The sequence below is a fragment of the Ictidomys tridecemlineatus genome, chromosome 7, assembly GCF_052094955.1.
Source record: "Ictidomys tridecemlineatus isolate mIctTri1 chromosome 7, mIctTri1.hap1, whole genome shotgun sequence".
Lineage (NCBI taxonomy): Eukaryota > Metazoa > Chordata > Mammalia > Rodentia > Sciuridae > Ictidomys > Ictidomys tridecemlineatus.
This window is the reverse complement of record NC_135483.1, coordinates 65897381-65913431: the sequence shown is the minus strand read 5'-3', so window position 1 is coordinate 65913431 and position 16051 is coordinate 65897381. Positions and strand designations below refer to the sequence as shown.

The window sequence follows — 16051 nt, the reverse complement described above, 5'->3', positions numbered from 1 at the left end:
CACACATTTACATACACACTGGGAGTAAGCACAGATCAAACAAAGAACTGACTTGTGCTGGACACAGTGATGCACACCTGTAACCCCAGCGACTCAGGAGGCTGAGGCACAAGAATTGCAAGTTCAAGGCCAGCCTCAGCAACTTAGTGAGGCCCTATGCAACTTAGTGAGAGCCTGTCTTGAAATAAAAAACAAAAGGTGTGGGGATGTAGCTCAATGGTAGAATGCCCCTGGGTTAAATCCTCAGTACCAAAATCGAGGGTAGGGGGAGGGGGGAGTGACTTGTTCATAAGCATAGTAATACAATTGGAGAGTGGTAAGAACTATGGTGAGAGGAGACCCTGTAAAGTATGTCAGTGGGAACAGTGGATACTTCTGAATGAGCCCTCAATTCTTGCAAGCCTTTAGATCTAGTTTGGGCACATCATATTGATCCTTCTTTTTTTTTTTTTTCTTTTAAAGAAAATGACTTTGGAAAATTGAAGTCTAAAATAATATGGGATAAGAAAAAAATATTTTGAGACCTAATTTGGCCTATAAGCTTCCAACGTGTAACTTTTGTGTTAATAATTCTTCTTTTCCTGAATATTGGTTGCTTAGCTTACTGTTATGTTAAGCATTCAGGTGATTCTTGCCTGTGTGGGAAAATAAATTGGCAAGTGAAATTTACAATGAGAGTGAGAGCAAAATAACATCCCTTTTGACTCTTCCTCTCTGTCTCTCTCTCTCTAGAGGACATGCTATCCAACAAAGTCTAGATACTCCATTAGTTAGCTAGGAGTGAATAGCTTTTTAAGGTCTTCTGAGGGCTATTCTAAATATACATCTGTTACTAGCCAGAACTCACGTAACTGGTTATCAAATAATTCTTTTCTGTCAGAATGCAATGATATCCAGAATTGGAGTTATGGAAAAGACCAAATCTGTTGATTCATATTTCCAAGCCCAGAAATGCTAAAGGATAAAGGCTTGGTGACACTATTAAGCTATAAGAAAGACACAGAAAGTATTTAAGACAACAGTACTTTATTATCAGCACACTGCCTCCAAAGGTAAAGAAACATGGTAAAATGACAGTGGAATTCCAAATACTTTGGAGTATGCCCCTAAAAGGCTCTGAAGTTGAAAGGTCATGTCTAACCTAGTGTAGTTCTACTCTATGTACTCCTCAGAGTTGTAGGCATAAAAAAAATGATGAATGAATTTGAAAGTCCTTGAGAAAATTCAAAATCATTATAGGAATTGTGGTATACACATTCTTTTTATTATTATTATTGTTCTTAGAATAGACCAGTTATGACAGATGAAGAAATAATTCTAATAAAGTTTGTCTATATTTCAACAAGGAATAATGATTGTGTCATCGGTAAACTTCAAGGAAGCAAACATACTGAGCATCTACTCAAAAGCACTGTGATAGGCATAAAGGGTAACCTCTTGGCCCTTGCCTAAGAGTCCACAGTATAGGAGCTGAGCCTTATTATGCAACCATGTTCTCACAGCCAGATCCTCTGTGTGGACAACGCTTCTTCCATTACCAGTAAACTGGCAATTCATACCTACAGTATCGAAACCAGTTGTGCCCTTGTATATCAAAGTATTAAAAGGCTCTGATTTGTAATATTTGTCCATTTTCATGGTGTAAATACTACCATCCATGGTAGATTGCATGTTACCAACTTGAAGACCCCAAAACACAGGTTTGGGAAAGGTGTACCAATCTATCACAAGCTGGCAGCCGCTGACTACATCTCGAAGCTGACTTGAACCCAAGTCATGGAAGTAAAAAGGAACTTCCATACTTTGTCATCTTTCCCCTCATGAGGGCTATAACTAAAAGCAGCAAAGCAGTGGCCCCTTAGTCATCCATTTGAAACACTGACAGGTTGTGTTTATTACTACAAAGTCATTTATTTTGTCTAATTTCAATTGCTATACCCAACTTATAAATTGGTTATAAGACATGAGCCTATCATGGGTGACCTACCTCAGCAGGACCATGTTTTAAATCTTTGTAGCTTCAATGCTTCTTATACAGGAAATGCAAGAAAGAAAGAAAGAAAGAGAGAGAGAGAGAGAGAGAGAGAGAGAGAGAGAGAGAGAGAGAGAAAGGAAGGAAGGAAACAAGGAAGGAAGGAAGGAAAAATCTGTTGAGCTGAACTAAACACAGTATTTGGAAAACACAAATTAAGATGTTATGCAATCTTCCACTGTCATGTATACCAAAAATTCTCCTCTATTCAGAATATAGGATCTTCTATTCAATCTTGATTTCAAGAGTTTCAATAGTACACCATTTCTACCACTTGGAAGTACTGAATATTTATCTGTTTCTCATTCTCTATATGATGATTTTCTTATTCAATGTCCATATTTTTCCAAAAACTTGAATATTGGGTTTTAAAATATAACTTTACTCTCCTGTGTTTGTTCATTAATTTAACAAACAAATGTGGAACCTCGACTGTGGAAAATAACATGATGTTAGAGACTTTGAAAATACAGAGATAAATAAGACAGTGTCCCAGCTCCACTGCCCTGGGGTTTCTTGACCCTGCCATCTTCTGCAAGTTAGCTTCACCTTGCCCAGTGGCAGGATAGCTATGGCAGTTCCAGACACCATGTTCACAAATCACCAGGCCCTGAGGAAGAAGGATAATGAACCATTTCTTTTCTGGTTTTCTTTTTTTACAAGAGAAGAATGCTCCTAGATGTCCCTACAGACTTTTCCTTCATAGCACTGATCAAATTGCTTCACATGTCCTGTCCCAAACCAGACAGAGGCCAGAGAATTGCGATTACCAAGATTGGTGCCTAGATAAACCTCATACTTCTGTATGAGTGATACTGGGGACTCTGTTAGAGGGGCAATGGGGAATTTCAGTGTCTTACACCTTTTCTAATTATTTCTCTATTCTCATCTTTTAACTGACCCTCTTTAATTATGAAGTATTGATCTTTCTATGATCAGTGCATAGGATTTAAGTCAGCATGATGAATCCTAAGATTAAGTGGACCCAAATGAATGGATCCATCTTATGGTTCTTAACCCCATGTTTCTGTCACTATGACCCCAAAATCTCAGGAGTGAGATTATAATATCCTTTCTCCTTTTGGCTAAAAACCAACTGTATCCTTAGCAAACGCCATAAGTCCTTTCTAAAATTAGTTTCTGTTAGGTTCTCCATGCGTAAGTAGTGGAACAAACTGAAAATAAATTTTAACTCAGAAACATACTTATTATACCCATGTGATGATAATCACAGAGTAAAATACCTTGGTCATTTATATTTTAGTTTTACAGAATAAACAACAAAATAGAAATTTCTAAGATGTTTATTATGAGGAAATAAAATAGAAGGAAATAGAAAACTAGAGGAGCGGCATTAATGATTGACTAGAGGCTAGAGGAACTTGATTATGAATACTCACTGAAAATCATGGACACTGTGGCTTTTCAGAGGGCAGCACGCTGAAAAATTTCACAAAGAAGAAGCTGAAAAACCATAATGGTTTCCAGTTTATTTGTGATATTAGGACACTGTGTAGTGATAGCCTATGCTAAGGTTTCCTTTTGCATTAACACATATTATGTGTTAGTTTTGAACGAATCATTTCGTAACAAAGTTCACTTCCCTGGGGAGCTCTGGGGAAGAGTTCTAGTCTTCTTAAACTGGTCACCAGGAGGCACCAGGACTAAGTCCAGGCAAGCATGCCTGGTCCCTAGAAGTCCACCAGCAGAGTTTATTCCATACAGTAGTGTCTCCAGTAACAGTGTATGTCAACACAGACTGTTCCTTCCTTCAGGAATGAACAGATATTTTGGTTTAGATCCTACTTGGATAATCCCAGAACTGGCATGTCAGGAAATAAAACAATTATTAAAATTCTGATGGATTTTATCATTATTACTGCATATGCAAATTGAAGGAGACTAGAAACTACCCCCAGTTTTTCTAGCTCAAATAAGTGATCTAGGTAGATGAGGGTAAACTCAATACTATGAAAGGAAATGATTCACTGATGTTAACCACACTGCCATTGAGTGAGAAAATAAGATCATCTGTGATAGACTCAGAATCCATCCATGTGTTATAGAGTTTTCACCATAATCTAAAATGCCTTTTATTTGACCTACTTCTTTGCATTTGATATCATGTAGTTTATATCAAACTTGTGTACCAAACGGGTCGAATATTAATGAGCACCAACTACAGGAACTACATGTTTATTTTCATGCAGGCCACAAGACTTAATTTAATCAATGGTTTAATTCACCATGGGCTGAAATAAGGTCATTCAGTCCTCTCTAAAAAACTCAAGTGAGGATTGAACCATACCCCTTTGGTAGCATGGAAAAATTAAGATGGTAAGCCCAAACACTCTAGATTAAACAGTCTCATCATTTTCTGTAGCAAATAATATGTTTATTAAATATACCAGAACTGTCTGCTACCCTAGAGTTAATCCAAAGAGATTTCACTGAAGTAGAAATTTCACAGGAGAAATTTCCTTAAACATCAAGAAACAAGCAAAATTGATTTTTGTGGCTTAGGTTCTTTCTAACCTTTATCTGAATCTTATTATTTTAAATTTATTTAATTGAAACATAAACACTGAATCCAAAACTCATAGTTCTCATTCATCAATAGCTGATTGGGAAGGGATAAGGAAAAAGAAAATTAGGGATCCACAGTTATGTTGCTTCTGTGACTACTAGGATTCCTGATTCCATGGTAACAATGACAGCGCTACAGCTGTCTCCTACCCAAAATTGGTATATCAAGGGCCAGTATGTCAATACCCACCTTAGAGAAAAAAATAGAGATATAGCTTCTACACTTACAAAGCTCAGTTTAGGTGCTATGGCTTGAATATGGTTTGTCCGCCTCCAAATGTCATGTTGAAGTCTGCCATCTTGGCAGTGGGGATCATAAGAGGTATCCTTAAGAGGGATTAAGGCCTTTCTTGGAACTGACTGGACTAGCTACCTCAAAATTGGGTTATTAGGGCTGGGGCTGTAGCTCAGTGGCAGAGTGCTTGCCTAGCATGTGTGAGCATGGGTTCAATCCTTAGCACCACATAAAAATAAACAAATAAAATAAAGGCATTCTGTCCATCTATAACTACAAAATATTTTTTTAAAAAAACAGTGGGTTATTATAAAGTGAGCATACCTCTTTCAAATTTGCGCAGTTGCCCTTCTGCTTTCCACCATGAAATGAAGCAGCACTAGACCTTCATCAGCACCATGCTCTTGAACTTCTCAGTCTCCAGAATCATGAACCAAAAATAAACCTCTTTTCTTTATAAATTATTTATTCTCAGATATTCTGTAATTGCAACAGAAGACTGACTAAGACATTAGGAGAAAATGTGAATAGGGAAGAGAAATCATATGGTGTTTGGACTTCACTTGACTATGGGGAAGTAATTTCCTAGGAGCATATGAGTTTTGGGCTTTGTTTTGTTTTTGAAATTCATGAATGATTTGTACATAATCAAGTTTTACTTTCTGGTGTTGCTGATTGAAAGAATCTTTTAAGAGAGGCAGAAAAAGCTAGTAATTTTGTGGACCTGAAATCAAACTATTTCATGTAAAATTTTGATTTTGACATTGTGTTTTATTCTTTATAGGAGTTTAGATTTGATCGTTTTATTGAAGATGGTAAGAAGAAAACCACCTTTTTCAAAGGAGGCAAAAAACTGAAGTTTTTCATAATGCCGTTTGGATTTGGTACCAGCAAATGTCCAGGTCGATATTTGGCAGTTATTGAAATAAAATTATTGTTGTTTGTATTTGTAACTTATTTTGATTTAGAGATAATTGACAAAAAGCCTATCGGACTAGACCACAGCCGCTTAATGATTGGTGTTCAGCATCCAGAATCTGATGTTTTATTTAGGTACAGGGCAAAATCTTAGAGAAGCTAAAAAAAAAAAAAGAAATCTATCTAAATGAACCTAAACATCCTAAGCTTACCTGTTTGTTTTATTTCTGCAAATGCAATTGCTATGTTTATTTAAGAAGTACCAATTTATATTTGATCTGAGATTAGTCCAGTTTGTGTTTGATTACAAAGTCTATCAAAAAATAAAACAGAATGATATCATAAAATGGACATCAAAATCAACTTCATGATAAGTTCAAAATAGCTTGTTTTTACTTTTTACTTATTGTGATTTTCACCTGTTATATTGAGTTTACCTTCACAGCACCCAGTTTGGCAGTGTGGGTATTTTTTTTTTTAAATCACTTAACTTATTTGCTAATATGTAAGAGTACATTTTATGTTCCACTGAAAAATTGTACTGGAAATGGACACAGTCTAACAAATTCCAAATTCTCAGAGAACAAGGAAATTAAATTTCCATGAGCTACACTGGATGAAAATGTTCCCTTCAAGTGTAATATCAATAATATCTATATTGCCAGGGTACGTTTGCATTAAATGAGTTTTGCAGTAGATTAAATGCTTCAACTTCACTTCAATATTTAATCATCCATAAATGCTCTTTTATTACTTTGTATACTATGTCTCAGTAGAACAAAATTCCCTGTTATGTAAGACCTCTCATGTTCCAGTTAGATACTGATAAGATTAAATGTATAAGAAAACACAAAACCTATTTTATATTCAGAAATTGCTCTAGACATTAGTATTAGGTTTATTATAGGCACAAATGTTGAAATCATTACAGCATTGATTGCAGCATTTGGCCTTTGTATAAACTCCAGGGGCTATGCCAACATTGGAATGAACTTTTCTTAATTACAGAAACAGAGAAACTAAATACTAGTATTTGTTCTTGACATCTCACTTTTTTACTTGTAATCTTTTAAATTATAACATTTTATAATGCGGTATAATTTCATGGCACAATGCAACATCATCTCATCAATTCAAAGATTTCTAATATCAGATTACCAAGTAGTTGACATTTGACCTAAAGAATGAACCAATATATAAACAGTCAATACAGGTAATTAAGCTCAGTTAATTCATGCTGCATTAATTATAAAATCCAATAGTTCAGAAATTTTCTATTTTTAAATAAGAAATTTATTTTAAATAAAATGAAATGCTTGTTATACTTAATAAACAAACATGATTATCTAACATTATTTTCTCCTTTTATAATTACATGCTCTGAATGTTTCTTTATTGAAAATCTAATGCCATGAAGTTTGGTTTTGCTTGGATGAGGATGTGTTTATTTTCACCTTTATTCTTTTTTCTTATTTTCTTGAAAATGACCATTTGTAATTGTGTAAGTTTATGGGATACAAAATGATGTTACGACTTTGAATACAACATAGGAAAATTAAATCAAGACGGATAACATATCCATTACCTCAGATACTCAACAATTTTTTGTACTAAGAATATTTGAATTGTATTCTCTTGGCAATTTTGAAACATATGAGATACTCTTTTATTAGCTATATTTATCACACTGTGCCATAGATTTCAAAAAGAAAAAGTATTCCCACTAGCTGAGATTTTGCAGCCTTTGACCATTGTCTCCCCATTCTCCCCACCCTCAGCCTCTGTAGCTACAATTCTGTTCTCTGCTTCTGTGAGTTTGATTATTTTAGATTCTATATATAAGTGAGAACATGTGGTATTTGTCTTTCTATGCCTGGCTTTATTTCACTTAGCATAAGGTTCTTCACTTTCATCCATGTTCTCACAAATGCCAGGATTTCCTTCTTTTTTAAGGCTGAATAGTATTTTATCATGTGCATATACCTCATTGTACATGATAAAATACTATATATGCTCTTTATCTGTTGGTCTTTTGATGAATCCATAGGGTGATTTCCTGTCTTGGCTATTGTCAGTAGTGCTGCAGTGAATATAGGAGTACAGATTTCTCTTCAACAAACTGATTTCAGATCTGCAGAGTAAACAGCCAGAAGTGGGATTGCTAAATGTCCTCATTCTTGAAAAGTTGTTGGTGTTGCTGGATGCACAACCGTAAACTGATAGTAATTTCCTCATAGAACTTTGAAGATGTCGCATGTTCCTGAGGCTTCTGTTCTTGTTTTTGAGGGGTTAACGGTTACTCGATGGCTCACTGCTATGACCACTTGGACTTCTGTTTGCTTTTGATGTTCTTAGCCTCTTTCATGCCTCATGCTGCTTCTTGAATATGAGAAGGAGGTATTTCATGTAGGAAGTATTACTTGGCCACCCTCTCTGGATCACCCCTCTCAGATGCTATACTACATCTTCTCACTGTGTCTTCTAGGTTGTGTAGCCTTTTCTCCCCACATTTTTCATCTCTCACATTTGAGATAATTTCTTTAGATTTCTAGTTTCTTTTCCATATAGTACATCTAATCTGCTCATTAACCCATATATTGAGTTTGTTTCTTCTTTTATATTTAAACCTCAGGTTTACAGGTTTGGGTAATCATACTTCTTATACTCTTTAGTTCATGGTATACAATTATAGTTGGTCTAAGCAACACCCTTCTGGCTTTATTTATTCCATTTTATCATACCTCCCTCACCTGAGACAAGCATTCTAAAGTGTTTAGTGTGTACCTTTTTATGTGTATACTTTTATATTTGTAAATATCTTGGGCATATTTTTAACTTACATTAATACATTCTCTATAAATAATATCCTTCTCAACTTTTGTATAAAGGCTTGTGGTTTCAAAAATATATTCACATTTACTCTATTGCAGTTAAGTGCACCATAGTATTCCATAATGTACATTCAGTGTGTTTTGCTTTGTTTCATTTTGCTACTTTGGATTGAACCCAAGTATTTGTCTTGCCACTAAGCCACATCCCCAGCCCTTTTTATTTTTTGAAACAGGGTCTCACTAAGTTGCTGAGGCTGATCATGAACTCAAAATCCTTCCGTCACAGCCTCCCCCGATTGCACTCACTATATTTTAATGATGTGTTCACTCAGTGATTGATCCTATGTTCAGTGAGACAATTAATGTGGGAGAGATGCCAAAGCAGAACTTCAAAACTCTCTCGCCCCATCCTCCTACTATGCCCAGCAACCCTCAGCTCTGGGCTTCTACAAACTCTTCTCCAACTGGCCCACCTCACACACACATTTAGTCTGTGACAGTCTGCACTCTCCCCAAGACATTCCAAATTTGTTTGCTCTATCCTTAGATCCATCTGTCCCTTCCCCATCTGTGGGGTCTCCATGGTTGATTTTGAGTCCAGTTGTAAACCTTTAAGTTCTCCATTCCATTGCCTATACTAAGTTTAATAGTTACATTTTTTTCTAGTCTGATAATTCTCTTTTGTTCTTTATTTCATAATACCTTGTTCTTTCATCATATACTCAATGCTCTTTCATTTCTTTAACTGTATTAAGCAAACATACTTTGTATTCTGTATCTAATATTGCCAGTTCATTGGTGTTTTGTGTTTGATTCTCTAGTTTATTTTTCTTTAACTTACTTGGGATAGCTTAATTACCAAGCTCATGTTCCTTGGAATTTTATCTCTGGAAATTTTTATTTTAAGACCCAAGCTTTTAAAGTTTATTTCTCCAGAGAAAATGTGTTATTGCTTTTGTCCAAATGCTGATGTTACCATCAAACTCAGATCCATTGAAATTTTCAGCTTGAGAATTTGGGAGGAGGCAAAGCATGACACAGGTGTTGTGAATTCTAGCCCTAAGCCAGGTAGAATGTAACCCCATGATTAGGAATAGACAGAAGAGACATTTGCTTGTTCGTTTTTTTCATCCAGACACAAGGCTGAGACAGGCAAATATATCCACAGTCTTGCTCTGCAAAGTATTTTTCTGTTCACCTACTAAGTGCGTTGGCTCTGCAGAGTCTTGAATTTCACACACACACACACACATACACACACACACACAACACAAACACACACACACACACACACACACACACACACACACTTGAGCCCAGCTCCAGCCCTGGACTTTATCTCCTACCTGCCACAAAGTATACTTCATTCACTTTGTACTATTGTACTAGGGCATCTAGTCCACCATCTGTCCTGAAGTGGAAACCTTCATATTTTTTCCCCTGAAACTTCCATATTCTCAAATTCAACTTAGTAGTATACTTCCATGATATTGTAGTAGAGGAAATATAAAAAAATATTGCATTCTAATTTCTAATAATACATAGAAGTATATAAAGGAATTTAGAATAGAAAGTAAAAATCAAGATGGCAGAGAAAAGATTATATAAAAGGAATGGACAGTAAAACCAAAACAAAGCAAGAGAGTCATATGATAGATTTAAATCCAGTTACTAAAGTGTTTATGAATAGAAAAAAAATGTCATGAAGAAATAAGCAAAAAGACATGTATTCTAGTTGTGTCATAATTAATTTGTTATCATCAACAAGTTACTTTGCCTCTCATTACTTCAGTGTCCTCATTAGCAAAAAATAATAATAACAATAATGAGACCTTTTGACATTTCGGTTTAATTGTAACAATTAAGCATAGTTATATGCATGAACTTATTTTGACAAATACAATGCTACATACAATTACAAACTTTAACAGAGATACTTAAAAATGTTGTGCCTTTTAAAAATCATTATGGTAGAGGGAATAATTTTCTGGTCATTAATTAATTCATTATTCATTTATTCAATTAAGCAATGGGCATTTCCTCTATTCTAGATATGACACTATGCATTCAGTTATCCAATTGAATAACAAAACCAAATGGCCAGTGAGGCTCCAAAAGTTTTTGAAATTATTCTATATATTATAAAAATCCATCTTTTATTTTTACAGCTTCACCTTAGTTTTAAAGGAAATAAATAATAATCAAGTTATCATTTTGTATCACTGACCAATAATAATGAAGCCGTCCCATCTGGTTAGAAGAAGGTAAATGCCCTGAAGGATATTTTTCTTAAAGCCATTTATCACTAACTCAGGATTGCTGATAGGGAAAGTATGTGTGAACTTTGGTCTCCCTGGTTTTATCTTCCCTGGCACACTTCATCCTATCACATCCATTTTGTCATTAAGTTTTGAGTCACGTGTCTAAGGCAAAGGAACTTCCATGCTCAAAATTTACATGGTTATTTGTGCTTATTTTATTTTTTAAAAAAATGATTTTAGTAATATTTCCGTTAAGCATCTTCTAATTTAATAATGGAGTCTTAAAACCCATCAAAGACTAAAGCACAAAGTTTATCAAGGTTTTGATCTCAATATGAAAGAATGTCAATAATTATTTATCTCATGCCCTTAAAATGTGCACTTTTTTAACCGGTTAAATTTGCCAAACTATTTTTTACTTGAACTGCATTATTAGGTATTCATATTCACATACTCAATTAAGAAAAAGCATGCTAAGATTACATTCCCTATAGCATTATTTTAAATTAAAATGAGCAGTCTCATAAAACAGTAGTATTTATCTAAAGCAATTATTACTTACTCTACTGCAGAGTGTAATTCTAAATCATTGATCATTGAGGTTTGAACATTTTAGCTTAAACGTTTATTTTGTTTTTATTACTTTCTAGGGTATGTTAAATATAATTGGTGAAAAAAAACCCAATTCAGCAGTCTTAAATAGGTGATAATTTGGCCATTGTTATGTTTTTAAATGTTTTTTAGAAAAGTGCTGTGAATTATAAAAAGCAATAGTCTTGATATATTTGTTTACTATTATCTTTTGATTTTTAAAATGGCATATGTGTGGATCATAGGAAAGTAAACTTAAAATGTTAAGCAAGAAATACAATTATTTTGCAAATGTAATATTTAGTGTTCTTTTATTTACAACAGAAATTCAATAAATCAACTTTTGACTCACAGATTAATGACTATGTCTCCTTATTTCCCTACTAGGAATAAATTGGGTGACAGAAGATTTTATTACAAATAGCAAATTATTTGGAAAATGATGCTGCTGTCTTTAAAATGCATTTTATAGGCAGAATATTTTTCATTGTATTTTAACATTGTTGTTTATATGTGAGGTAAAAACAGATCCAAAAAATATTACCAAGTTTCATAATGTTTATTTTTAGCTGGCTGAGCTACCTTTCTTAATACTCACTATTATTCTGTGGAGAAAGAGACATACAAAAACAACAGGAAATGGGAGATCTCATTAGATGTGATCTTTTTGTCTTCTGCAGTTTTCTTCACTTTATCACAGATAATGAATAAAGCTGAGTGATATTTGGACAGTATTCAATGTATTCATAAAACTGAAATGCAAATCATAAAGTGTGTAATACAATACAGTTGATGAAAACGTGAATGTGAAATCATGAAATGTGGCTCTTTTAGCAACTGTACCTATAGTATTTCACTGGGACACTTGACTTTTCTAAAGAACATTTGTGTGAGTCACTAACATTTTACATGAACTCACATCACACAGTGAGAGTTCTGTTAGAAGGCACTTCTGTGAGCAGGTAATAGGAGCTAATCTCTGCTGGAAGGTCCTCCTATTCATTTGAAGTAGTCACTTCAATATTGTTTATTTATCAACAAGGGTAAATTGCCCATTAAGTGGGCAATCTGTGAAGTCATTATCTATACTTTCAATTTTATTTAATAAAACAATAAATAAAAATTTGCAGAACTTTCTGGATTTAGTCATGATCATGTGAGTAATGTGCATTTTTTATTCAAGATATAGATGCAAAATACTGATAGTTATGCTGGATTTTAAAAAAAGAATTTTATATTGTTTATTATTATAAATTAAAGTATAGTTTATGTTTTCAACTCCTAAATGTGTTGATTTTTATAAGGTGAGACATGATATTTTGCAGTCTACACAGAAAATACATAGAGATAAAATCTTGAAGCATTTTTATATCTCTTACAGCAATTTGTGCTTATAGGAAAACTAGAGAAATGGAAATAACAGGTAAAGGTATTACTATCTAGTGATTCATTATTGAGTCAAGTTTAAACATCTGTAAGTAGGAAGCATGCACTAGTTGTAGATTTTTTATTTGCTTATAAGGGAACACTTACTCCAAATAACTGTCACTTCTAAGAGTTAGCCATTGTAGTTAACATAAAATGTATATCATATTACCTGATAGATAAAAAAAACATTTTGCTTTATTGTTAATTTTTTAAATGAAAAGTGCTTCAATCCCACAATTCTAAGAATTAAGCAGTATAAAGTTTTATAAGTGTCTTTGTTTTATACTTTAAATGGAATATTTTTAAAAGTATTTGAAATCACTTTTAAATTTTTGATGAAGTTGATAGTATACATGTAGTAATACTTTCTCCATGTTGTACAATTAGATGCTCGTTTTTTTAAAACCTTTAACAAATTTATGTTTACAGAAAAGTTATAAAAACTTTTCATCTTTAGAGAAGATGAAACAATATTGACAAAAAGTTAAAACTAAGGAAAGATCCCAGGACTTAACAAGTTGAAGATCTTCATAAATCCTTGACTTTCAAAGATAATTGACCATAACTATCTTGTAGGGCAACAAATAACACCTGAGTAATAGAGATAAAGTGAGGATGTGTGCCACCTATATCCTCCATAGTTCAAATAATTAGTTTTGCTTTCATTAAAAAAAAACAATTTTCTAAGTTGAAGTTCAAAGAGATTAATTTGTTGAATAATTATAGATTGTTTTTAAAAACCCCTTTTGAGAAACCTATATTTTAAATGTATGCCTGATGCTTCTCCAAGACCCAGGTATGTATGTATTGACCCCACTCCCTGATTCATTGGGATTCAATAAATACATGTCTTTTCCTCTCAAATGAAGGGCATAGGCTCAGAGTAGCATCTGAATTTTGACCATAATTCTGCAAAGAAACCGTACATGGCAAATGTAGCTGCACTTACTTGAATCCGCAATGTATGATTTAATGTTTTAACTACTTAGGTACATAATCAGAGTCTCTCACAGAAGAAGATACTATTTATCTTCTCTTTTTAAAGAGTAGATGAGGATACTCAACAGAAAAATCCTTGCTTGAAATTCTTTAGTAATTTCCAAAGCAGAATAAATGTATAAAGGAGATTAGGCCATGAAACATTTTTTTTATGTTTAAATTCTCATCTCTAAACACCTCTATTAACAGCAGATTTGAGTTGTGACCATCCTCCTAATAAAAAATGAAATCTCTAAGATTGAGAAACATTTGTAAATAATGGATCCTTTAAATATCCCTGAACTTTATTCTAAAACTTATAAGGAGAAATAATAATTGCTTTATATAACCACTGATACCATTTTAGCATTTGATGAAGATGTTAATTTATGGTTGGTTAGCAGTTTATGGCTGTCATTAGTTTTTCAGTTTGGTCCACATTAGAAATCTATTTTTCTTTTTTATTTTAATTTGAGACAATTATATAAAGATATGGTTATGTTTTATCTGAAATGTATCATTCTACTATAGCATTTCAAATTATTCACAGATCATAGTTCTTATATGTGCATATATGAATTTAAAAATACAGCAATAAAATGCTTGAAACAGATCATAAATTTGCTTCATATTTTATTGCATCTCTGAATCAGGTTGAGAAGACAAGGGCAACTATGGTCTTTGGGAAAGAATTAACTCTTTCCCAAGCTTGGAAGGAGAATGATATCACATTGTGCATAATTAAATTCAACTCCTCATCAAAGCATCCTGGTGACTTGTAAGATAGGTTTGTCCATCATCTAAGTAGCAAGGGGGAGAAGGGGTAACTGTAAAATTTCTCTTTCTTTTTGCAGTCTAACCTTCCCAACCTAGTCATTTCTCTTCCAGAGTTCTCTAATCTGTTACTGTATTGCCCAAATTAGGGAACACTGAAGAAGGGAAGCAAAGAAAAGTGAGTCTCAGTCTCTCTCTCTCTCTCTCTCTCTCTCTCTCTCTCTCTCTCTCTCTCTCTCTCTCTCTCTCTCTCTCACACACACACACACACACACACACACACACATTCAAGGGTACCTGATTATTTTGCAACAGCACAGAAAACTCTTCTGGATCATATTAAGGCTAGTAAGTTAGAAAAAGTGTCTGAATTTAACCTAATCAAACTTCAGGGAAGACCTGCAAAGAATACTTCCTGCCGTGTGGGAGATCAAGAATTGTTTGGGGGTTTTAACCTGGAGCATTTCAGCAGAACTCCCGGGTCCGGAGTGACAGCGCCTGCTCTTTAGAAACCTGACAGGTGTGCTTGAACCCACCCTGATGCGGGGTTCAGAGAACAGCCTAACCTTAATAATACTACCGGTAAAGAGTTCTAGGCAGAGCCCCCCTCAAGTTCGCGTTTTGTCCATGGAATTTGGAGGGTGGACAGCTATTGCGCCAGCAGGAGGTGGCCCGAAATTCCAGCGTAAGAGAAGCCTAGGAAGAAGGGGTGCCCTGTGGCGGCAGATCTGGTCTATTAGAGTCGCAGAGCGGAAAAACAGTGTGATGGGCATGCCTGTGGTGGGCATCTTTCAATTTATCTGCTACTCGGGGCTAGCAGGCCCACTTGAAGGCCGCTGTCTCCCTCCTCCACTTGGGTCGGGCGCCCAGCACAAACACTTGCCCAGATCCTGGGACCCAACAAGTTCCTGGTTATTCCGCACAGCCCCGTGGTTCTAGTAAACCCACGGAGAGACGGGAAGAGCCATAGATAGGGACCGGCGGACAAGACTGTCACCCCAAAAGCTGTTTCTACTCCTCAACTGAAGTTGTTGTCTCCTGATTTTCCCTCGTACTGTACCTGAAGTTTGATTTAAAAGGCTGGGCTGAAATCAACCTGCAGCTCACTTGGCTTGGCAAATACTGGGACTTTCGAGTTACAAATGCCAACGCAGAGCTCACAGGAGACAGGCTGGATTATTTTGCCCACAAAACAACAACAAAAATTGTTCATTGATGTAAAGTTTCTTGGCACGTGGATAATTTAGTCTGATCGGCATTTTAATTAAAAGAAAACTCATGTGTTTCTGACGTTAAGGTTTTGCAGTTAAATTTGGTGTAGAGGCATCTTTGTGTAGTTGACGCCCCCCCCCGCCCCCCCCATTCCCCAGCTGAATCTCATTTTCATTAAAGGTTTGACTTGAGAAGCCTCGCCTGA

The 16051-nt window shown here is 34.8% G+C and overlaps 1 protein-coding gene across 1 annotated transcript in view; it reads left to right on the top strand.

The window, feature by feature from the left end:
• Positions 1 to 11807, top strand: part of Cyp7b1 (cytochrome P450 family 7 subfamily B member 1) — a 178535-nt gene extending 166728 nt beyond the window's left edge. Inside the window, exon 6 of the mRNA XM_005322962.4 lies at positions 5638 to 11807. Coding sequence (XP_005323019.1) covers positions 5638 to 5925 — 288 coding nt within the window. The 3' untranslated portion in view covers positions 5926 to 11807. The remainder of the gene's footprint in view (positions 1 to 5637) is intronic.
• Positions 11808 to 16051: the final 4244 nt, after the last annotated feature.